This window comes from Phascolarctos cinereus, unplaced genomic scaffold (genome assembly GCF_003287225.1).
Source record: "Phascolarctos cinereus isolate Bilbo 61053 unplaced genomic scaffold, phaCin_HiC Scaffold_5;HRSCAF=322, whole genome shotgun sequence".
Taxonomy (NCBI): Eukaryota; Metazoa; Chordata; class Mammalia; order Diprotodontia; family Phascolarctidae; genus Phascolarctos; species Phascolarctos cinereus.
Window position 1 is genome coordinate 16,154,068 of NW_027555958.1, and position 24,554 is coordinate 16,178,621.

A 24,554-nucleotide genomic window follows, 5' to 3' on the forward strand; every position below is an offset into this window, starting at 1 on the left:
CATGCTTATGTCTCCCAAATCTTTTTTAAAGGAAAAACTTAATGACTTTTAAAAAGCTTCAACTTTGTGTCTCTCCCCACCCCTCTGCCTCTGCTAAGCTTCTTTGACTAGATGCAATGCTGCGTAGTGTCTAAAGAGCTGGCCCTGGAGTCAGGAAGACCCGGGTTCAAGTGGCACACCAGCTGTGGGACCTTGGGCAAGTCATTGAATTTCTCAGTGCCCCACCCCCCAGGCCACTCTTACACTCTAAGCAGCAGAGTCACCACTGACCTGCATTGGTAGAGGGAGGTTGTCTCTGGAAGATCCCTACACTGAGAGACTCACAGGTTTGATTTTTTAAAAGGTTAATGCTATCGAAGGCCTCCACTTCCTCATACCCCATCTGCTCCTCAGTCCTCAGCACCTGGGTGTCTGCCTCTATCTACTTCCACTGCCCCAGGAAAGTGTTGTGGGTTATAGCTACCAAGTATTTAGCTTTATTTCACATGCACTTATGAAGCGCCTGCTACGTGCAAAGCACTGAGCTTGGTGCTGGGTATAAAAAGAAAGAAGGGAAGGAAAGAAAGGGCTTACTACACTCCAACTAAGTGGGATGGGGTGGGGGAAGAACCCCACACAGACAAGGATAAACAAGATAACTGAGAATGGAGATGGCCTTAACCACCAGAGATTTAGGAGAGACTTTCCCAGGAAAAAGGTGGCATGTAATGTACGAGCTGCAGAGGTAAGGAGGGAGAGCACAGCCGAAGGACAGTACAGGCAGCCTGTGCTGGGCTGTGCTGGGCACTAGGGGCATGAGGGATGGAATATCTGCTCCTGGAGAGCAGGGAGTTTCTTTGGCGGGGAGGGAGTCTTTGGGAGATAACATGCAACAGTGGGAAAAGACAGATAACTCTGGAGTCCAGGGCCCCATGTTTACTTCTGTGTGATCTCACCTTTCCTTGGTCTCAGTTTCCTCATCTGTAAAATGGGGGGGGTAGACCAGATGGCCTCTGGATCTGGGATTCTATGAAATGCTTGTTGATTGATCTAGTCTGGGGACCGAGTTGGCTTGTTTGGATGGCCTCACAAGTATGAAGGGGACTAGGGTGACCCAAGTCTGGAGTGGGAGTCTGGGGCCATATTGTGAAGGATTTTACATGGTAAGCAGAGGAATTAAATAGTGATCCACAAGGATTAGCAAGAAAAACGCCTAATCCTCCATTTTTAACTTGATAACATATCTCAGGGCTGTGTCATTTCTCAGTGTTTAGGCTTAGCTGCTTAGCGAGTAGAGTCCTAAAAAACCAGTAGAACAAAAAGTCTGTGAATCTTCATTTTGGGTAACGATGCCTCGACTCTCTGCTTATTCAGCTGTAAGCATGATATCCATGATATTGTGATCACGTGGGGGCAGCAGATCCTAACTGAACTCTGCCCACCTCTCGCAGCAATGACTGAGAAAATGCCACATGAGCACAAGGCCACAATAACTCAGCTGACTGGCCAGAGGTACATCGGGCAGCCATTGAGCCACTATCGAGAACAAAGATGGGGGAAGAACCGGTGACTTGTTTGGAAGCCAGTGAAGGAGGGAAATGAAGAAAAATGAGGAAGGCTCGGAGTTAGGAGCCCAGCAAGCTTTGTGGTACTGTCGGTTTCCCTGAGACACGCTCAGGGTACATCCTCCTCTGTTTCCTTTTTCTACTAATGTCCAGGCTCTGCCATCTGAGCTAATGGGGGAGAGGGAAAGGGCAGCTTTACTTTGAGGTTTTCCATCTCATTTCCCACCAGAGTAATTTAAGTTTTCTAAGGATCACTGATGACCCTTCCTCCACCCCCACAACGAGGGGCTCCCAGGAGAAGGCAGGTTTTCTAAATAGAAATGCTTTCGGTTTCTAAACTCATGGACCACCAAGGAATGAAATGCACAGCAAACCTCAGACTAGGTATTGTCACGGGATAACATTCCACTTGAAGATTGCTCTGATTGCCTTTTCTGATCCCTAGTAGTGCTAGGGCCTTCCCTACCTTCTGCCTTGTATCTGCTACCTTACAGTTCTCTTGTTTATTCTGAGATTTTATATATATGTAAATATGTATGCATATGTATACACACGTATGTATACACACACACACTTCTTTCTTTCATTAGAATGTAAGCTCCTTAAGGGTAGGGATTGTCTTATTCTTTCTGTTTGTATCCCCAGGGCCTAGTATAGCACCTGGCATACAGCAGGTGTTTAATAGATGCTTGCTGACTGGTTAATCAGGCTAGATGTGAAGGTGGGAGAAGGGAAGGGAAAGTTTGGAAAGATTTTCAAGAAAGGGGATCTGGGGCAATTGAGCCAAGTACGTATCAATCACCTGGCTCATGTGAGATGCTATGATTGCCCACACAAAAAACGCTGCTGTCCCTGTCCCCAAGGAATTTACAGTCTGGGATGAGGATAAGACATGAGCACAAAGAACTATGATATGTTAGGGTAAGGGAAGAGTTGTAGCAGGTGCCAAATTGGGGGGGGGGATGAAAGGGATACTAAGGAGAGAAGAGCTCTAGATTTCTTTTCCAAATCTTTGAGAAGACTGAATTTCCACACAGGCCCAAGGGAGGCCTGCACTAGACTCATGGTGAAAAGGCTTTTGCTACCACCTGACAGGGGACAACACTACCAGGCCAGACTAATTCTACCGAGGCCCAGCTGTGGAAAAAGCTTGGCTGCTGGCAAAGTCTGTGCTGTCTTAACATCCTTCCACCTGACTTTCTACCCTGTGATCCCCTTCCCTGGCCTCTGCTCCCCATCCCCCTGAAGTTCCTCTGCTACCCAAGACCCTGCACTTCTCTGTAGCTCAGTTAAGTCTGTTTTGCCTCCCAGTTACCAACTCTTACCCACTGCCTTTTAAAAGAAAGTGCTAGAGAGGATGAACCCATAGGAATGACTCTCTCATAGCAGACTGTAGGCTGTCATGAACAATGGGGTAGGAGCAGCCCAGAGCATGTGTAGGTTCCTGCCTATCCCACCCATGCTCAGACAGGATCCTAGATCTAACCACGGGATTTCAAGACTTAAAGCCCATAAATGTCTTCAGCCATCGACTCTTTTTCAAGATGGGAAATAGACAGGAGACCTCCTCAGAAAAAAGGGCTCTCAGCCTAAAAGGCAGCACGGTGCCCTCACATGTGGATGCAGAGACCCCAACCTGCCTGAGCTGGAGAGCAAGTCCTGGCTGCAGGGACAAGTGGTCAGAAGACATGGCCTCCAAGCAGGTGGAGTCAGCGAGGCTTTGTCCTCATCCTTGTCCCTGAGGCTGCTCTGGGGGAGTACGGATCCACTCCTGGGGCAGGAAGCCCAGCCATAGGCAATGCTTCCTAAGGAGGCAGTGTCTCCAAAGGGCCCAGGCTGAATGCTCTCTATACACACAGTAGACGTGGAGAGCACACAAGGGCTACAACTCAGCCTTGCTTCCCAGAGGTGTGCAGGAGGCTCCCAGTAACAAGCCATCTAAGCTTTATGTTAATGGGACCATCCTTCCTCTATCGACCATCTTTAAAATAAGGAGGATACTGATGGCCCCTGAGATCCTTTCCAGCCTTAGATCTAGAACCTAAGATTCTATGACCTTGGGCCAATCACTTCCCCTCTCTGGGCCTCAGTTTCCTCACCTGTAAAGTCAGTTGGACTAGATAGCCTCTGAGGCCTCTTGGGTCCTGTGACCCTCTGACCCTGTGACCTCTGGAGTTACAAAAGATAAGGAAGGGTCGATCAGGAACCAAATCTGGCCAATAAACATCTCTCCCATCTTCCTGTCCCTTTTCGTTTCTGTGGTTGCTGAGTGAATTCAGTCCGACCCAGCAGACATTTATTAAGCACATCACCTGTGAGGCATTTGGTCCAACGATCGGCATTTAAAGGAACGACAGTTGCTGCCTAGAAGAAGCCGGCACCCTATTGGCGGGTGTGGCAGTAGGGGAAGTCAAGGCTGGTCCTCACCAGCTCCTGACTGGCATTTTGTGACATGGGCCCTGCCTCTTTCTGGTCCCTCTCCCCTTCAATCCTGCCTAGATGTGACTAACACAACAATTCTTCTAAAGCACCGCTCTGACCACAAACAGCTTTTCAAAAACCTTCAACAGCATTCCATTATCTGTTGGTATTCAAGGCCCACCACGATGGTTCCCAACCAACTTTCAGTTTTTTGTCTTGACTTGTGATTTCCTAAATCAATCCTTGGCGCAGTGGACAGAGTGCTGGGCCTGGAGTCAGGAAGACTCCTCTTCATGAGTTCAAATCCAGCTTCAGATACTTCCTTGCTGTGTGACCCTGGGCAAGTCACTGAACTCACTTTGCCTCATCAGTTGCTCATCTGTAAAATGAACTGGAAAAGGAAATGGTGAACCACTCCAGTCAGTATCTTTGTCAAGAAAATCCTAAATGGGGTTCCAGAGAGTCACACACAACCGAAATCACTGAACAACAATTGATCCTTTGTTCCAGTCAGACTAGTCTAACTCATTGATTCCTGAGTATATAACCACGTGTATTTCCACCCTCACACATTTGCTTTGACCATCACCCCTTCTTAGAATGACTTCACCCTACTTTCAGTCTGTCCAAGTCCTCACCCAGCTGCTAGCCCCAAACACCAAGGTCTTCAACAATCACTTCTTCTCATGGTTCAGTAAAAGGTCCTGGATCTGGAGACACAAGGACCTGGGCCTGAATCCTGATTCCTCTACTTACTGCATATGACTCTGGGGAAGCTTCAACGTCCTTCTCTGTAAAATGAGGATATTAATATGTACATGAACTACTCCACTGGGTTGTTGTAGGGAAATCTAAACCTTTAAGGGCCATGGAAATGGGAAATGATTACCAGGCCCCTGCACGGTCCTGGAAGTTCTCCCCCCACCCCGCCCCCAGATCCCTTTGAGAGGCTGTAAGGAAGCTCTTTGGGGCAGGAATTTCTTTTTGCTTCTATTTGTATCCCCAGCACTTAGAACAATGCCTGGCATCTATCCATCCATTCATCCATCCATCCATCCATCCATCCATCCATCCATCCATCTTTCCCTCCTTCCTCCTTCCCTCTTTTCTCCTCCTCCTCCTCCTCCTCCTCCTCCTCCTTCTTCTCTCTTCTTCTTCTTCTTCTTCTTCTTCTTCTTCTTCTTCTTCTTCTTCTTCTTCTTCTTCTCCTCCTCTCTCTCCTCTCTCTCTCTCTCTCTTTCTCTCTCTCTCTCTCTCTCTCTCTCTCTCTCTCTCTCTCTCTCTCTCTCTCTCTCCTTCCTTCCTTCCCTCCTTTTCTTCTTTCCCTTGGCTCTCTGAGTCTCCCCAGCTCTAAGATTTGATGCTGTCCTCTAGCACTTTTTTCTCCTGGTACTCACTCTGCCATCTCTGCCTACAAAGGTTTCTTTTCTTGACCCTCACCCCGCCCCAGCACTAGTGCTCTCCCTCCCAAACTACCCTTTATTTAGTTTACATACACTTATGTTTGTCCTGCCTCTAATACACAGTGGCCATGGGACCCTGGGCAAGTCACGACCTCTTGAGGCTCGAGGCCACCCAGCTCTGACAGAGGGAGTTCCTCATCCCAGTGAAACCCTAGGCCCGGTTTCCATTGCTATTCCCATACTTAGAGGTATGTGTGTTTGCTCTCCTGGTAGAATATAAGATCCTTGAGGGTAGGGATTGTTTCCTTCTTCCACAGCATCTGGGACAGCAAGGAGCACACAGAAGGTGCTTAATGATTATCTGCTAACTGATCTTCTGTTCCTGTGAATGCACTTTCTCCGATAACTAAGGGAAGGGCCCCGGCCTACGGCCCCACTTTCATCTCTTCCCACCCTAGCGTTTTAATAGGAATGCCTTGTGAGGCTGAGTCATCAGCACCTGGTGCTTGCTGGCAGCCCCTAGCTCCATTTTCCTCTGGGCTGCGGGGCACATACATTCCAGCCCCAGATCTGAGCAGCTCAAGCTAGCTGTTCATTTACCAGTGTCAGAGCAGAGGGGACTGGAGAAATGAATTGCTCATGACAAGGTGGGACTAGCTGTGCTCTATGCTGGTGAGTGCCAGGCCGATGGTGGGCGGGCATGAAGCCATGTTGGCCTCCCCAAAGGGCTGTGACTTTTCACATCCTTGTGTTCTGAGCCTCGGCCAGCTGCAAACTGAGGCTGTCAATCCCCCTGATCCGTGCCAAGCCATGTGGAGGTCGCATGTGGTAGGGAAGAATGTCGGCTCCATGAAGGCCATGCCTTGGGAGGCACCACCACCCTCCTCTCCCTGGACTCCCCATTCACTCACACCTCTGGTTCCAGAGACAGAGACCTGGCACCTTCTGAGGCCAACATCCCACAACAGGCCTGATCACATTCAGCTGCCTCTCCTCACCTAGCTCCATGCTGGAATCTGTCAATGCCACCCACTCCGTACACTTCCTCATCTAATAAGATTCCCTTTCCTATGGTTCCCACCCTCAGCAGAAGGCAGTGGCCCAGGAGGAGAGGGTGAGCTCACTCCCTTGCTGTGGTGTTTCTTGTGGCAGGAGGGAACACGTTAAGTTGGAGGTTGGGGGTACAGCAAAGTCCACGGGCGACAGAGCAGGACCCAAGGCAAGGAAGGTGAGGAATGGTCTGACTCCTAATGACTCACTGAATGTGCGGCTTCCCACACTGTTGTATCTGAGCCTCTCAACAACCCTGTGAGGGAGGCAGTCTGGGTATCATCATCCCCATTTTACAGATGAGGAAACTTGGGCCCAGAGAAGTTAGTGACTCGCCCCGGGTCCCACAGAGAGTATCTAAAGCAGGATTTGAATCCAGATCTTCCCAAATACAAGCCCTGCATGCTGTGGTTCTCAGAGATACTAGCTCTTGTCAGGCAAAATGACAGACTCCAATCTTTGACCAAATCCTGTCTTCTAAAGGCCAAGTGTGCCCATTTCGTGCAGACAATCCCGTTTCATTTTTGTCCACACCCCTGGCAGCTAGCACAGTGCCTTGTATATTGTTGTTCAGTCATGGCTGACTCTAAGTGAACCCATGGGCTTTGTCCACGGGCTTTTCTTGGCAAAGATACTAGAGTGTCTTGAGATTTCCTTCTCTGGTGTGTCCCCATTTTACAGACGAGGAACTGAAGCAAATAGGGGTTAAGTGACTTGCCCAGGGTCACACAGCTGAGTAGGTGTCTGAGGCCAGATGTGAACTCAGATCTTCCTGACTCCAGGCCTGGTGCTCTATCCACTGTACTACTTAGCTGCACCTTGTATGTAATAAGTGTTTGTTAAATGGCAAGATGCCATATTTCTCTCATAGCTCTGGTTGCCCAGATCCTCTGGACTTTGTCTATTTTGTCAAATTTCTCCTAATGTTCCCCAGGTGTGGCGCTCAGGTTGAGGCAGGGCCCAGAGTGCCAACCCCTCCTTCGTGGAGGGGAGCATGCCAGGGTTCACGGGAGCCTCTGGCTCATCTGAGGCTTGCAGGTCTAATAATCTCAGATCCTTTTCACAGGAGCTGCTGTTAAGCTAGGCTTCCCTCTCCTGTCCTTATGTAACTGATCTTTTTGAATGACTTTACATTTACCCTGGTAAAATTCTTCCCATTAGCCTCAGTCCTTTGGTCTAGACTGCCCAGGCTCCTTTGCATCCTGAGTCTGTCATCCAGTGTGTTATTCCCAGGTGGGTTGTTGCCAAGTGGCTAAGAATGGGATAGGTGCCTTCTCCGAGCCATCCATCAAAACAGAACAGGACCCAGGACAGATCCTGAGAGGACTCCACAGAGACCTTCCCCCCTACGATGACATCAAACCATTAATGATGACTCTTTGGATCTAGTCTTTTGGAACATTCTGAACCCACTGAACTGTCCTGTTGTTTGGCCCATCTTGCTCCACCTCGTCCAAACGACAGTATGAGAGACTGTGTCAAAGGCCTTGCTGAAATCCAGGTATACCACGTCTATGACGGTTCTCTGATCTTCCAATGCATTCACTTGGCCAAGAAAAGAAATGAAGGGAGCCTGGTGTGATCATGCTGACTCAAGTCATAACCTCCCAGGACCTCAGTTTCCTCATCCGTAAAATGAGGGGGTTGGATTTGGCGGCCTCTAAGGTCCCTTTCAGCCTTAATTCTATGCTCACATGACTGTAGTGGTGGCCATGGTTAGGCAGAAGGGGGTCTAGCTAGACACGGTTGAAGGGAAATTCAGTTTGTAATCTGGTGGCTAAAATTCTTAGGCCGTATGAGTAGACATACGCTTCCCTTAGTTGGGCACTGGTGATCTGGGCTCCCAGAGTGAGACAGCTCTTAGACTATCCCAACATACAGTGGTCACGCAACAGTGGCTAGTCGGTGGCAGCCTCTGGGGTGCCTCAGTGAGGAGTGGGGTGCAGAAGATCAAGGAGAGAGTCTAAAGTGGGACAGATCCTCACCGGGTCAGGATCCTTGTCTGGCAGCACTTAGCCCAAACCAGGCAAGCTGCCTGCAGTGCTAAGCAACATTCTTCTGACCTACCCTGAGGATCATGGGGGGACCTTCCTGCCATGACCCTCACTTGACAGAGAAGATACTGAGGCTCGGCTGAGATTGGCACTCAGGGCTTCTAATGCCACAGTCATGCTCCTCTTCTGTAAAGTGAGGTGATGGCCAAGGACCCTCTCAGCTCTAAGTCCTAGGAACCATCATAGCCATCCAAACTCTTGTTTTCTGTGGAAAGAACCAGCACCTCAAAATTCTGGGGAAATGAAGCCTCTTTTCCCAGCATTCAGGGCACCAGCATTTGGAGAACAGAGTTTGGGAAGGGGTGCTCTAATGCAACTCTCCCATTTTAAAAATGAGGAAAGCGAGGCCCAGAGGGGAGAGCAGGGCATCCTAAGCCCTAATAGAGATTTCTCTACTAGGAGGAAACTCCCTCTCCTCAGACAGTCTTAGTATAGACTTAGTGGGTTGCCTGAGGCACTGAGACATTCAGGGATTTGCCCAGGGTCACAGGGCAGCCAAGCGGTGTGGTGGATAGAGCACCAGGCCTGGAGTCAGGAGGACATGGGTTCAGATCCAGACTCAGACACTTACTACAAGTCCTTGTTTGCCTCAGTTTCCTCATCCGTAAGATGAGTCAGAGAAGGAAATGACAAACCGCTCCAGTATCTTTGCCAAGAAAACCCCAAAGAGAGGGATGTGACACAGGCAGAGTGGAGACAGGATTCAGGCCCAGGTCAGGGACCTAGGACCTCAGGGCCAGTGCTCTGCCCACGGTCCCCCAGGCAGGGAGCATCAAGCCCAGCAGGACCGGAGCAGCTTCTCTGAGCAGCGGTCTTCCACCTCCCAAAGCCGGCTGCCTTCTGGGACAATGCCCGGAGCAGGGGTGGGCAAACTCCTGCAGTCTCATCAGCTCTGACCCAAGTAGGGACCGGGACACGCGCCTCTTTGATTGGGGTGTGCGTGTGTGTGTGTGTGTGTGTGTGTGTGTGTGCGCGCACATGGGTGTGCATGTGTGCATGCGTGGAGGACCAGGACACGCGCCTCTTTGATTGGGGGGTGTGTGTGCATGTGTGCATGCACGGAGGACCAGGACACATGCCTCTTTGATTGGGGTGTGTGTGCATGTGTGGGTGTGTGTGAGCATGTGTGGAGGACCAGGACACGCGCCTCTTTGATTGGGGTGTGTGTGCATGCATGGAGGACCAGGACACGCGCCTCTTTGATTGGGTGTGTGTGTGTGTGTGTGTGTGTGCGCACATGTGTGTGCATGTGTGCATGCGTGGAGGACCAGGACATGCGCCTCTTTGATTGGGGTGCGTGTGCATGTGTGGGTGTGTGTGAGCATGTGTGGAGGACCAGGACACGCGCCTCTTTGATTGGGGTGTGTGTGCGTGTGTGGTGTGTGTGAGCATGTGTGGAAGACCAGGACACACGCCTCTTTGATTGGGGGGTGTGTGTGTGTGTGCGCGCGCACATGTGTGTGCATGTGTGCAGGACCAGGACACACGCCTCTTTGATTGGGGTGTGTGTGTGTGCGTGCACATGTGTGTGCGTGTGTGCACACATGGAGGACCAGGACACGTGCCTCTTTGATTGGGGTGTGTGTGTGTGCACATGTTTGTGCATGTGTGCATGCGTAGAGGACCAGGACACGCACCTCTTTGATTGGTGTGTGTGTGTGTGTGTGTGTGTGTGTGTGTGTGCACATGTGTGTGCGTGTGTGCATGCGTGGAGGACCAGGACACGCGCCTCTTTGATTGGGGTGTGTGCATGTGTGCATGCACGGAGGACCAGGACACACGCCTCTTTGATTGGGGTGTGTGTGCACGCATGGAGGACCAGGACACGTGCCTCTTTGATTGGGGTGTGTGTGTGCGTGTGTGCATGCATGGAGGACCAGGACACGTGCCTCTTTGATTGGGGTGTGTGTGTGTGTGTGTGCACACATGTGTGTGCATGTGTGCATGCGTGGAGGACCAGGACACACGCCTCTTTGATTGGGGTGTGTGTGTGTGTGTGCATGCACATGTGTGTGCGTGTGTGCATACTTGGAGGACCAGGATATGCACCTCTTTGATTGGGGGTGTATGTGTATGTGTGTGTGTGTGCATGTATGGGTGTGTGTGAGCATGTGTGGAGGACCAGGACATGCACCTCTTTGATTGCTGTGTGCATGTGTGCATGCTTGGAGGACCAGGATATGCGCCTCTTTGATTGGGGGTGTATGTGTATGTGTGTGTGTGTGTGCATGGAGGTATGTACAGCCTTGAGGCGAGAGCACAAGAGGGAAAGTGGCCCAGTGTTGCTGACTTCATGACTTTGTACAACCCCTACAAGCAGTGTGAGAAATCCAAATCAGAAATGCCCGCCCTGCCCTTCAGTCCAATTTCTCCCCTAGGACGGGCCAGGGATTGGGATAGGGGTGTCCATTTTGAATGGGTTGCCTGTCTACCATCCACTTTGCGCCTAATGGGAAGCAGAGATGGGAACACGTGGCCAGCAGCCCTTCCTCCTCCTCCTCCTCTCCTCCCTCCCCCTTGCCCTCCCCCCACAAGCAGGCTTGGTCCTGACCTTGACTTCCAGTGCAGACAGCCTCTCACTCATGTCGTTCAACCGGGTACAGTTCATGCATTCTGAAAGAGAGAAGCAGAATTGACATTGGTGCACAAGCCAGGCAGGAGAGCAGCATCTCTGCCCTCTGACCCCTTGGGCTCCTGGGGGTGCTGGAACCAGCCCGAACGAGTCCTGGCACTCTGGACATTGACAAGCACAAGGATCAGAGCTCGGCTTGTTTGGGTGTTGAACATCTACACTTAAGACAGGGATGAAGAGAATGCTAACGTGTGGTGGGGACACTTCCCAGCGCTCCCTGCTCCATACCCGCCAGGGCACTGGATGACCTGCCCTGGTGGGCAAGGTTCTCAGGAACGCATCCCCCAGGCGCCCTGGGCTGGTACCAAGGGTTCATATCTATGTGGTACAATTGTGCCTATGGTTTGGGTGCCGGCACAAGTGAACAGTTTGGTGACATTATTTTTAAAAAGAGTCTGAACATCCCCTCGCTGGGGCTCATCAGATGCAGCACTAGACCCCTGGGGCAGGTGAAGCAGGTGGCACAGGTCACCAGAGTGGCACTGCCCAGCACAATGGTCCATGAGAGGCGCTTCAGTGCCACTCGCCATGATGTGCAGGAAGACTTCCTTGGTGTTCGGTTGTTTCAGTTACGTCCAATTCTCCATGACCCCATTTGGGGTTTTCTTGGCATAGATCCTAGAGTGGTTTGCCATTTCCTTCTCCAGCTCATTTTACAGATGAGGAAACTGAGGCAAACAGTGATTTGCCCAGGGTCACATAGCTAGTAAGTACCCAAGACCAGATTTGAACTCAGGTCTTCTTCAACTTCCCTGACTACTGTGAATTCACTTGGAAAATCTATCTGAATAAATTATGAGGCAGGTCATGATCTAAAACAGGATACACTTTGCTGACAAACACTTCTTGACTCTTTTTCTCTTCATTCACTCGTACAAGCATTTATTAAGCCTTTGCTGTGTACCGAGCACTGTCCCTGGTTATAACACATTAAGCGTGTGTCACGGAGAGAAGTACAACAAAGGGCTGGTTGCCACCTCTCCTCAGCTCTGCCACCACCACACGCCCCCTCTCTGCTCAGCTCCCCTCTGTTTCTCATCCCTGCTGATCCTGCCCTGGTCTACACTGCAGGGCGATGGACAGAGGAGGGGCGGGGCAGCGTTTCAAGAGCTCAGCCTCTCTGCTCCCTCACTCCAAGGCACGTCATCTCCTGCCAGAAACCACATCCTGCTGCTGAGGTGGTCCCTGGCACCCCAAGGGAGCCAGTAACCTCGCTGTTTCTCCAGGGCCTGTTTAATGTCAAACAGCGAGCCAGGGCTTCAGGGATGGTCAACAACAAAGCAAACATTCCGTTACATTGCCTAAATTAATGACTTCTGCCTTGTATGGTATCTGTTTATAATAATGCTAGCACTCTATCTGTAGGATGCTAAAGAGCACAGGAGACCTGTTCACCTTCATTGTTAACTGTACCCGCACATCAGCCCCCTGAGGAAGGAGGGGCAGGGAGGGCCATATTTGTGGACCTGCTCATCAGATCTTAAGGGGGCCCTGGGCAATGTTGGGGAGGTAGGGCTGGCGCTGATATTCCCAAGGGACCCAGTGGAGGTGACAAGGATAGCATGTGGTTCCTTTTGAGAAGTGAGAGCAGGGATGGGGAGCCTGTGGCCCGAGGCCACATGTAGCCCTCTAGGTCCTCAAGTGCAGCCTCACATGTGGCCTCGAGGCCGCAGGTTCTCAATCCCTGAGTGAGAACAAAATGACAAGCAGGGCTGTTTAATCTTTGAGGCTCTCGCCCTGCTCCGTTTCCCGCTCATTACCACGGGCCTAAAAGATGGGCAAAGGCCAGTGGGTCGCGGCGTCATCTGTTCATCTCCTGCTCTTAGACGCCACACTCAACCCCGTCCTCCAAGGAAAGCCTCCCCCGCCCACTCTACCTCCCCCAGATGCTCTCCCCTCCTCAGAACGCCCCCATCCCGGACTGTCTTTTGCTCCTTATCTTTCTCTCGGTCAGGTGCCGGTGCCTGCAGTTAATGGTCACGGACTGCACCTTACCCTTCTTTGTTCCTGCTCAGTCCCCTAGCACCACAGCAGGTTCCTCCAAAATACATGTTCGTTGTTTGAGGCTTGTCAAAATGATGACCGTGGGCCTCTCCTGGTGACAGGAGCTGGTCCCCTCCTTCCCCCCACAAGTTCTACCCTTGGCTGAGACAGCTTCTAAACGTTATCCTGCTGTTATTTCCTCTTAAGAGGCATAATGTTTAGATTGAGAAAGAGGCAAGAAAAGGATTCACCGGGAAACAAAACCAAATATTAAGTGAGACGAGAGTAAGAAAATGTCTGACCTCCTCTTCCTTCCATGAACTCAAGCCCCAGACCCAGAAGGTGACACCCACTAGAGACTCTGAGGGGGGAAAGAAAGAACCAGGGCATGTGGTCACTGAGCCACGGGCAGGGCTCTTTGAGGCACGTGGAGAGTGGAAGAGGTGCCACAGGGTGGGGAAATGGCAACTGGTCCAGAGGGAAGGAGGAGGAGCTGGCAATCTCACCTCTAATCATGTGTTCTAGAAAGTTCTCATTGATCAAAAGGATTGGTCATGGTAATAATGCTGCATTTGGGGTCAGAAGACCAGCTTTGCTCCTTATGACTTGAGCAATCACCTTCTCTAGGCCTCAGCCTCCTTATCTGTAAAATGAAGGGGTTAGATTTCTATTTATTTTTTCATTTTATTTTATTTTATTTTGTGAGGTGAATGGGGTTAAGTGACTTGCTTAGAAGTAAGTGTTATGTATCTGAGGCTGGATTTGAACTCAGGTCCTCCTGACTCCAAGGCCAGAGCTCTCTATACACTGTGCCACCTAGCTGCCCCGGTTATATTTCTAAAGTCCCTGGAGCTCTATGATACTCTTATTATGAAGTCCGCTCCACGAAGCGTGCTCAGGGTCGCCCCTCCTGCTTCTGGCTGACCCTGAGAGCACACCAAGGGTTTGTCAGAGTCAAGAGGGAACCTTGGAATGTGCTTCATGGGATGACCCTTGTTACACTATGATCCTATAGAAACATCAGTAGTCAAAAACCAGAATGTCTTTACCCCAAACAGCTCATGCCAGGTTAATCCCACCTCCTTTTGGGACAAAAGAGACAAGAGAAAGGTAGATCAGTGAATGCTGCAGACATAGCAAACTAGGACTGTCAGGGCATTTTTCAGGGGAGAACGGAGAGAAGTGGGATGGATGATGGCTGGGACATGAGGTGGGCACATTGGGACCTGGTTGAATGACTGGACACTAGAAAAGGGGAGTCATAATGAGTCAGCGCAAACTGGGAAGTCCTCTGATGGAGCACTTCACTGACTGCCTCATCTTGCAATTTTAACATTCTTATGAATGACTTGGATGAAGGCATCTATGGCACACTGGGCAAACTTGCAGACGATACAGAAGAAGGAGGAGTAACTACTAACGCTTTGGGTGACAAAGGCAGGATCCCAAAAGGTTCACCAGGCTGAATGTGGGATGGGACCGAGCAGAGATGACTGTGAAGTGGAACAGGGTCCAAAAATCCACTCACTAAGTACAGGACAGGAGAGGCACGATGAACCCAACGCTTATCTGGGAATACAGCCGACTGTCTTAGTTCTCAGCCGCTTGCTCCAGGCTCACATATGAAGCATTCCTCGATCCTTAAAACCCTCCCAGTTGCAGATGACCACCCCTCCATGCCTTCTCATCCTGCCCAATTCTCGTCCTCTCAGAAATTCTTTACCGACTCCAAACAGCATGCCGAAAAGCCTTCTTACTATTGTTATGATCACCAATATAACACTCAGGCTGTCCCCTGTTATGCTTCGGGCTCCTTAAATGACTGGCATATCTCTCATATTTTCATCAAGAATGCCCTGCTTTACGATCATATATTTAGATCATTCTCATAATGATTTTATAGTGACAAGAAAATAGGCATATAAATCAGTTACTAATGTCCTCTTAGTTGCCTTTTATTGGTAGTAAAATTAAATATGACCCCCCCATTTAGGTAATCTTCCCCCTATTCCCCAGACATCCTGAAAACTGATTCATCAAGCCTTTCAAAATGGCGTCGCCTGCAGCACAGATATTCTCTGTGTGCACTTGCTCTGGGCCAGCTGTTCCTGACCTCAACACCTCGAGCACCAGTTCAACTTCCTTACGTAATAAGTACATTATGAACTAAGGGGTGGTTCACTGGCGTCAATGAAATCTAACACCTTGGAATAGATGACGGATCATTTCCAATCTCATTTATATTTGTCATCCTCTTTTCCAGTTTCAACCATAAATGGCTTGGTTTGGGGATGATGCAGTTTAACTGAGTTTCACATCAAGCTTTCTGCAGCCTCAATTTCCTCTACACTACTATTTAATATTTTGGAAGAAAATACTCTTAGTAAATACTTTTTTATCATTTTGCAAATGACTTTAGATTCTAAATGTGCTGTCAAGGGCTGTGTTTCTAACTGCTTGAAAGGTCCTAAGATCACTGAGCTAGAGCAAGAAGGGATGGATCTTAGAGGCCATCTATTTCAACCCTTTCATTTCACAGATGAGGAGACTGAGACCTACAGAGAGGAAGTGACTTGCCCAAGGCCACATCAGCAATAAGTGACACAGCCAGGACTGCTCCTTCCACTACATCAAACCTGGGCTTTTGGATGGATTCACAATCCCATCAAGCTGCATTGCATACTCCTCTTCTGCTGCAGATTGGGGCCATCCATGCCATCTTATTCTGTATCCAAATTCTCAGGCATTTTTTCCTTAATGCAGACAGACTTTTCTAATTTTACAATCTGGTGGAGATGAGATTTTCTTAGCAGCCAAGTCGGAGTGCCTCAGCCTCATTGCTGCTCTGCCCCAGGCTAGCTGGGTAGCTGTGGACAAGTCAGCGGCTCCTCCGTGGGCAATGGGCTGCACTACACACTCATCCCTGATGACAGGCATCTCTGAAGTCCCCTCCAGCATTCTTATTCCTCAGTTCTCCCCTACCTTCTGTCTTCTACTGGTCTGCACAGGCCAGTGGAAACAAAACTTGTGTGAGCTTTCTTTCTCCACTACAGGACAAAAGAATCACTTCACAGACTCATGACTGGGACCTTAGAGAATGTCAAGGCTTTGGACATTAAAGGAAGAAAACAGGTCCCAGAGGAGCAAAGTTTCTTGCCCCAGGCCACAGACTGAGCCCCATGTCCCCAGTCTCCCACCCTTCACAACCCTGCTACCATCTTTGACTCCTCCTTTCCACCAACTCCGTGTAGCCAATCAGTTTCCAAGTCTTGGAATTTCTTTTTCTACAGACATTCACACGGCCACCACCCTAGCTCAGGCCTTCAACACCTTGCACCCGAACTATTAAAATGGCTCTCTCATTGGACTCCCCCCTTCAGTTTTCTCCCCGTTCATTCTAATCCACCTTCCACTCACTTCACAAATTGATTTTCCTAAATTGAAGGTCTCACCAAGCCACACCCTTACTCAGTAAACTTTGATAGCTGCCTATTACCCCTGGGGTCAAACAGAAAAAAAGCATTCAAAGCTCTTCCCAGCCTGGCGTACTTCTCATATTTTGAGTCTTTTAATACCTTACTCCCTTCTGCTCACTCTATAGCCCAACCATCCTGGCCTACTGCTTTTTCTCACCCACTGCATGGCTCTCCATCCGCCATCTCTGTGCCTCCGCACTGGCCATTCCTCATGCCCAGAACACTCTCCCTCCTCACCTCTGCCTCGTGGACTCTCTGGCCTCCTGCAAGGCTCAGGTCACAGGCCAAGTCCTGCAGGTGGTCTTTCCCAGTCTAAGATGCTCGAGCCTTCCTTTCTAAGGCTCCCTCTATCTTTGCTGTTCTTGTTGAGTCATGTCTAAAATTGGGGGTTTTCTTGGCAAAGATACTGGAGCGGCTGGCCATTTCCTTCTCCAGCTCATTTTACAGATGAGGAAACTGAGGCAAACAGGGTGAAGTGAGTTGCCCAAGTTCACAGGTGCCTTCTATCTACTCTGTATTTATTGTGTATGGACCTAGTTGCCTTCCCCTTCAAAATGGAAGCTCCTTGTGAGCAAGGAATGTTTTTGCTTGTTATTTGTATCCCTAGGGCTTGGCATAGTGCCTGGAATACAATATGTGCTTAACAAATGCTTGTTGGTTGAAGAAGTGGCAAATCCAGGACCAGCACCCAGGATCTTTAGATATCAGCGTTGAGGGCCAGAGCTGGAAAGTCTTAAATATGGGATAAGGAATTGAGGTTAGAGCCTGACTCTTTTCCTTTTCCTACCCATAAGGGCTTCATTATTCAGATCCTTTGGCTCACCAACTTCTCAGTGCCTAAAAGGCTAGAATACTCTGACCCTTAGACTTTGAAGGTAAGCAGGTGTGAACAATTAAGTAAGAACGGTGAGAACAGCCTCGGGGATGATTGTTAGCTTTCCCTACATAATCGACCCTCAGGATGGCTCAGTCTTTCGCTGACCCGCCTGGCCCTGTCTTTATTTCACACTCCTCTGTTTGATGTAATGCCTAGTCGTGGGTGACAATCAGAGTCTTTCCTTCATACCACAATTCCATCTTGGTTAGGATTTCAGATCCTTTCTTCCATGGAGGGAAATCTGTTGCATGGCTGGGCCCTTTGATTCCTATAATATATCTAGTTCTGGAAGGAAGAGCCACACATCTTCTATTTTGTTACCTTCATTAGACCGCAAGCTCTTTGAAGGCAGGGAACGCTTCATTTTTGCCTTTGCATCCTTAGAGCCCAGCGTGGGACCTGGTGCAGAATGGTGCCTTGACAAATGCCTGGTGACTGTTCCTAATCTACCACCCCCGGCCCTTTGGCCAGGCTGATCCTCTTGAGAACCAGGGGATTTCAATGTCCAGCTATGAAGCTGTCTTTGACACCAGTGGGACACACCGTCAGGGCCAACTTTAAAATGGTTCAATTGGTAAAGTCTATTTTAGGAAAACCATCGTTTATACACATTATTCTGTCCTCCTCCTTGCCCCACTACCTAATGCTCTCCTCTGTCGGGGATAAGGCCCTCGGTAACCTCATTTCCTCTGAGGTCCAAGGCACTGGAGGAGTGATGCCTGGGGAAGGTGACTCGGAGCCCAAAGGAAGGAAAATATAATGGTGGAAAGTGAGACACCAGGGCCAGGAAGGGGAAGGGTCTTTTCAGCAGAGGGGCTCGCATCACCTGGGGCAGGGAGCTTCCCATGCCACGGGTCCTATGTGTAGAGCTGGCAGGACTTTTGAGGCTGCTTGTCCAGTCCAACCCCCTCATTTTACAGATGAGGAGACTGAGGCCTGAAAAGGTCTACATGGCTCACTGTAGGCAACACCGGGAGCAAGTGTCAGAGGTGGGATTTGAACCCAGGTCTTCTGACTCCAGTTCTTTCCACTGCACTTCACTGCCCCATCGTTGTCCTAAAAATATCAGCAAACGACATTAGGAGACAACATTAATCGTCTCACTTGGGGAGAAAGCCTCATTTGCTCTGAGAGGCGGCTCTTAACTTTTCTCCTTTTGCTCTCCCTCCGATGGGGCAGCGCAGCAGGGCTCGCCCCTGATTCCCCACTTCCTTCATTTTGTTGCTAGGGTATTTATTAAGGAGCTCATCTGTTAGCAAGATTTTATCGTCTGTATGAAACTCGTTATGCTCATAAACAAGGCTTCAAAACAGAATGAAAATCGAGACAGAGAAATGTCAGAGCTAGTCCAGAAAGCAGAATCAGAAGGAAAAAATGTAATCAGCCTGGGGCCAAGTTTTGCGGTCAGCACCTTGGGCTGGGTCCAGGGCCAAGTTCTGCTTGGCGACATTTCGGCACAACTCCTACTGACTGATCAGGTTCCTGGTGCCAACAGAAGCAGGGAGAGACAGCTGTATGTGGGCTGGGCGGAAGGGCCTCCTGGTTGAGAATCAGAGGGCCTGGGTCCAGTTTTGGCCTCCTTCTTATCTGCGGCTGCTCCTTCGGGACCCGAGTTTGAGGTCCACTGAGAGGAGGGGTGTGAACTGCATCATTACCGTTTTCTGTAGGAAGCTTTCCCTGGGCCCGCTGCCCCCTCAGGCGGCCCCCAAGCCCCTCTTCAGGCTGTTTCTCTCCACTTTTGACGCTCCAAAGTCTCTCCAAAGCCCCTTCCTTCTTGCCCTACAGCTTCCTACTTAGATCAGTCAATGTTGAAGCCTCCTTGGGTGGAAGGGGCTCACCCGGGGCTCCTGGAGCCACTAAGCTCTTCCTGGCCCTGCATGACTCTGTTGTGAAGGGGAGAAAAGAGACAGATTCCCAGCATTCAGAGTCTCAACAAGTCAGCAAGCATTTACTAAGAACTTACTACGTGCCAGGCACTGTGCTGAGACAGGATCACAGGACCGGCAGAGCTGTTTGCCTCAATTTCCTCAGCTGTAAAATGGGACAACATCACCTACATTACAGGGCTGTTGGAGGATCAAACAACATCATAATTGTAACATGCTCAGTGCAGTGCCTGGTGAATAGTAAGTGTAGAAATCATCGTCATCACTATTGTGACTGCTGTGGTTGGTGTCACTGTTACAGATTGAGAGCCTTCGGGGCTGCCTGGTCTGACCTTCTCATTTGACTGATGAGGAAACTGAGCCAGAGGGGAAAGGCCTCGCTGGGGATCGCACAGCTAGGAATCACCCGAGGAGGGCTTGGAACCTGGGTCTTCTGACCCCAGAGTTGCTGCTCTGAGAGCTTCATCTGGGGAAACCCACTGTCTGCCCGAGGGCACAAGGAAGGAGAAGCACAGGATTATATGGCAGCCAAGCAGGCAAAGGCAGCATTTGTGGCCCAAGGAAAGGTCTGTTCTTGGAGGGCAACGCTGCTTCATGTTTGTCTTGGCATTCCCAATGCCTGGCACAGGGTCTGGCACATCGTGAGGACTTGAGAAATAACTGATTAATTGGTTTGAACTCCTAACTTACTTTGTTTCTTTCTGTCTTTCCTTCTTCTTTCTCCTTCTCCTCCTTCTCCTCCTCCTTGTTGTATTTTATTTTTGTCTCCTGACCTTCTTTACAAAATTCACTGTCCAGGGTCTTGTCTCCCAAAGTTCTAAGAGGCTCCATCATCACCAGACTCTCAACCTTCTTAGCCCTGACACACTACTGATATCCACCCGTCCTGGTATCCCAGCTGTTCCTTCTCAAAGTGTCCCCCATACCTCAGTCTTCACATCTTCCTCATCACCAAGCCTAATGTCCAACAAACATGAGCACGGGATCATGCCACTATCAAGGGGAAGGCAGAGTTTAGCAGGAAGGATAAGACCTGGTCTAGGACCGCTCGTCAAGGACCTCTCAGTCCAAAATGGGACACACAACTAACAATAACACGAGGTGATCCAAGATGATTGCGCCAGAGAGATCTGGATCAAGTAGTAGGGGAAGGCTGGGGTGGGATTATGGGAAAAGTTCATCACCAACTGGGGAGCCATCCCAGAGGAGAAGGAATCTGAACCAGGCCTCAGTTCAAGTGGGCTTTCATCAGACCTAATGCTTTGAATTAAAGTGAATTCAAGCTGATTTTGTTTTAAGAAATTCTCGTGATGTCCTTACCACCCTTCAGGATAATGGGATCCTTCTCAGGAGGTGGCAAAATCAGGCTGAGCTGAGCACTGCTTCCTGACAGTGTTGATCTGGTCTTGGACCCCAAGAGCACATACACAGATGCTTAAAAAAGGGGTTCAGACATCAGAAGGAAGGGAACCCCAGCCTTGTATGCCTTCCCTTCCCTGGATTACTTCCTTCTGGCTTTTTCTCATGGTTATACAGTTAATTGGTGTTCTACAGAAAAGCCTCATGGTTGATGGAGGACAAAACCAGGTCCCTCTGAGTGTGGATTCTGGCTTTGGACAGGTTGGCCCCTCTGTGGAGCAGAAGGTGGAATAGCTGGCGTGATGCTGCCCAGAGCACACGCTGGCGGAGCTTCTCTGGCAAATCTGAGTTCATCTGTCCCAACTCTCTCCTCTGGCTTTTTTCAGCCTGTACATCCTTGGCTCTGGACCTTCCCAGAACGACTCCTCTCTGTTTACTCCTTTCTTCCAACCAACAATTTTGCTGACCTTGTTTTGGGTGACCCTTTGCTCTGATGTCTCTCTCTCTAATTCTCCTGGTTCTGACTGTGGCTCAAGCTTCTGACCTCCTCTTCACCTCTGCTTCCTCCCCCATCAGATATCATGACCACTGAGCATGGGCTGGAGGCATTGACCTTTGACCATCCATCCCCTAACAGAAGGATGCAACAGCCTCAGTCACAAAAAGTACCGACGTTTGCTTGTCCAGAGCCTCTTCATTATCAGGGCATCTTTTCAAAACTGAGCTGCATGTGTAAGGGCATCAGTGCTGGGGGAGGGGAGTGGAATTCAAGTGCAATCCATACAGGAAGATGGTGGGAACGAAAACTCTGGCATTTTGGGGACAGCGAAGAGCCCCGCTTTTGTGACTCTCCACGCCCCCTTTACGGCAGGGTGTAGAATCTTGTCAGTGCACTTTTGGGGGGGATGACTTTCCTAACATAACAGCTTCCTGTGACAGGCAGCTCAGAAAAGGGGAGCCAGGGCTTGCCTGAGCATCATGGGTTGAAGACCTATCTCTGCCCCATTCTGGTTGTGTGGCCCTGGGCAAGTCACTGAAGCTCTGAGTTTCCCGGCCAACCCAGGAAGACTATAAGTGGCAAAGCGTCTGCAATCTATATTTGTAGAGGGAATTTCCTAATCAGAAAGTTCCCCTAACAATGAAATCATAGGTCTGGTTCCAAAAAACCCCAGTTTACAGAGTAAAGTAGACACAGAAAGCAGGAAACAACATTTATGAAGCATCTACTATGTGGCAGACACTGTGCTAAGCACTTTGGATCCTACAATTACCTTTTACAGATGAGGAAACTAAGGCAGACAGAGATTCATGGACTTGCCCAAGATCACACAGCCAGTAAGTGTCTGAGGCAGGATTTGAACTCAGGTCTTCCTGACTCGAAGTGCAACGCTCCATGTACTATGGTGCCATCTACCTGCCTTAAATAGCCCTAAACACACTCTCAATAATAACAGCATATACAAAGAGATTACATATATTATACATATATACATGCATATACACACATACAGACAGCTGCCTCAAACAGGTGCTTAAAACATAGATTGATGTATTGATCTGGTCTAATCTGTCCTTAAAGAGAAATTCATTCTACAAGTGACCCTTTGGGGTCCATTTGGAAAGCTCTTCCTCAGGAGGGAGAACTCCTGAATCCACTCCAGACAGCTGTTAGGAAGCTCTTCCTTATATTGTGTCTCTGTGTGATTTCTACTCCTGACTGTGGCCTTGTGCACCCACAGAAGACGAGTCTGTGGTTTGCAGCTGGACTGACAAGGAGTAGCAGGGTTTACGTATGCAGACGTCCTGGTGGGGCAGCCAGCCCTGCGTCAAACAGGGGAGCTGCCTGAAGGCCTTTGGGAAACTGCACCATGCTTTTAATGAGCCCAAGCTTCTCACTGAAACCAAGGCCCATCATTGAACACTAGGACTCTTTGCAGGGATGCTGTTTGTGAATCATGAAATACTGCGTCTGAAGAACGGAGGCTGGGGATCCCTGAAAGGGTAATGGAGCAGTACGCGGTGGGAGTGAAAAGGCTGGAAAACTTTACAAGTGAGGAACTGTGCAGGAGCAAGGCATCACCTGAGAAACATGCCTGGGAAAATGCAGGTGGGCCGTGAAGTAAGACCAGATGGGTGTGTGATCCCCGCCTGCCCCTTTGCACACACACCACTCGAGAGAAAGCAAGAGAGAGGCTTCCACCTGGCTTAATAATGGACAAGGCCATAGGGTCCTCAAGCTAGAGCTACAAGAAATCTTCAAGGCTACTGAGTCCCCTTTACATAGGCTCAGCCTTTCTTGTCCTCTGAGTGCTGCACTCAAGGCAATGACCTCTTGGACCCTACCCTATAATTCTCTATATAAACACACAGACCTGTGTCTGTCCAAACAGGCCATGCAGGTACCCACGACTGTTCAGTAATGAAAAGAGAAAAAGAATGTGCAACACGAGGTCTCCAGGAGCACCACTGAGCTGACCGTGTGGGGTGGACGGTGCTCATGCTTTGATTGTAATGTCTGGATTGTTTCCTAAATCAGTTCAGACAGAGACCCCCCCGAATAAAGGCCACGCCCCAAAATTAAAGCTCTTTAACTGGAGAAAAATATGTAAGTAGGCACTGAAAAATAAAATGAAATTATAGGCCTCCATTGGATACAAGCTAGATTTGAGGGGGAAAATACAAACAAGAGGCTAACTGGCATTTTTCCATTTGTGCTAAATACATTTCCCTACAGAGTGAAGTATATGGCTAATATGAAATATTTGTATGACTGTACATGTATAATCCATAGAAAATTGCTTGCCTTCTCAAGGAGGGGGTGGAGAGGGAGGGAGAATTTGGAACTCAACTTTTAAAAAAATGAATGTTAAAATTTTTTGTTTACATATAATTGAGAAAAATAAAATAAAAATTAAATGTAAAAAAAGACTTCAAAAAGAGAGCTCTTTGAGAGCAGGGACTATCGCATTTTTTTCTGTTGTAAACCCAACACCTAGCACACTGCTTGGCACAACAGTAAGCATTTAATAGATTCTTTAAACTTCTTTGTTGATTCATTCACAAAATCTATGTAAACTATATTGATAGCATTCCCCTCAGCTTGTAACCTTGTCACAAAGGGAGATCAGCTGAATCTGGGCAAGATCTTTTCTTGCCAACTCTTTGTAATCTTTGCTTTCTCTTCTAGATGGTCCCTGATCATCTACATTTCCCAGAAATAAAAGCCAAGCTCGCTGGCCTGTACTTTTCAGACTTTCTTCCGTTCCTGTTTTTGAAAATCAGGACATTTGTTGCACTCCTATCCTGCAGTGCCAATGCCAATGTCCATTATCTTTCAAATGCCCCTGACGGGAGCTCAGTGACAGTCACCAGATCTTTTAGAACCCACAGATGTAATTCACCTGGGACAGAGGACTTGAATTAATTAAGAATAACTAGGTGACACTGACTGCTTCATTTTCCAGATTCGGAAACTGAAGACAAAAGTGGTTAAATGACTTATCATATATACATACATACATATATATACACATATATATATGAGAGAGAGGGAGAGAGAAGAGAAAGAAGAGAGGAGAGAGCTAGAGAAGAGAGAGAGCTAGAGAAGAGAGAGGAGAGAAGAGAGAAGAAAGAGAGAGAGGAGAGAGAGGAAAGCGAGAGAGGAGAGAGAGAGAGAAGAGAGAAGAAAGAAGAGAGAGCGAGAGAGGAGAGAGAGAGAGAGAGAGAGAGAGAGAGAGAGAGAGAGAGAGAGAGAAAGTGCACACACTAATATGTGGCAGAGGCTGCTCACCAACCCAGGCCTCTCTGCATCTAAATTCAGTGTTCCGTTGGGGGAGTCTTTCTTGGGAATCCTGCTCCCCCCCTCCTTT

General features: G+C 49.1%; 1 protein-coding gene across 2 annotated transcripts in view; it reads right to left on the bottom strand.

Moving 5' to 3' along the window:
• Positions 1 to 24,554, bottom strand: part of COL26A1 (collagen type XXVI alpha 1 chain) — a 267,961-nt gene that overhangs the window by 31,225 nt on the left and 212,182 nt on the right. For both annotated transcript variants that reach the window (XM_021005767.2, XM_021005766.2), the window contains exon 4: positions 11,024 to 11,085. In XM_021005767.2, the coding sequence (XP_020861426.1) occupies positions 11,024 to 11,085 (62 nt within the window). The remainder of the gene's footprint in view (positions 1 to 11,023; positions 11,086 to 24,554) is intronic.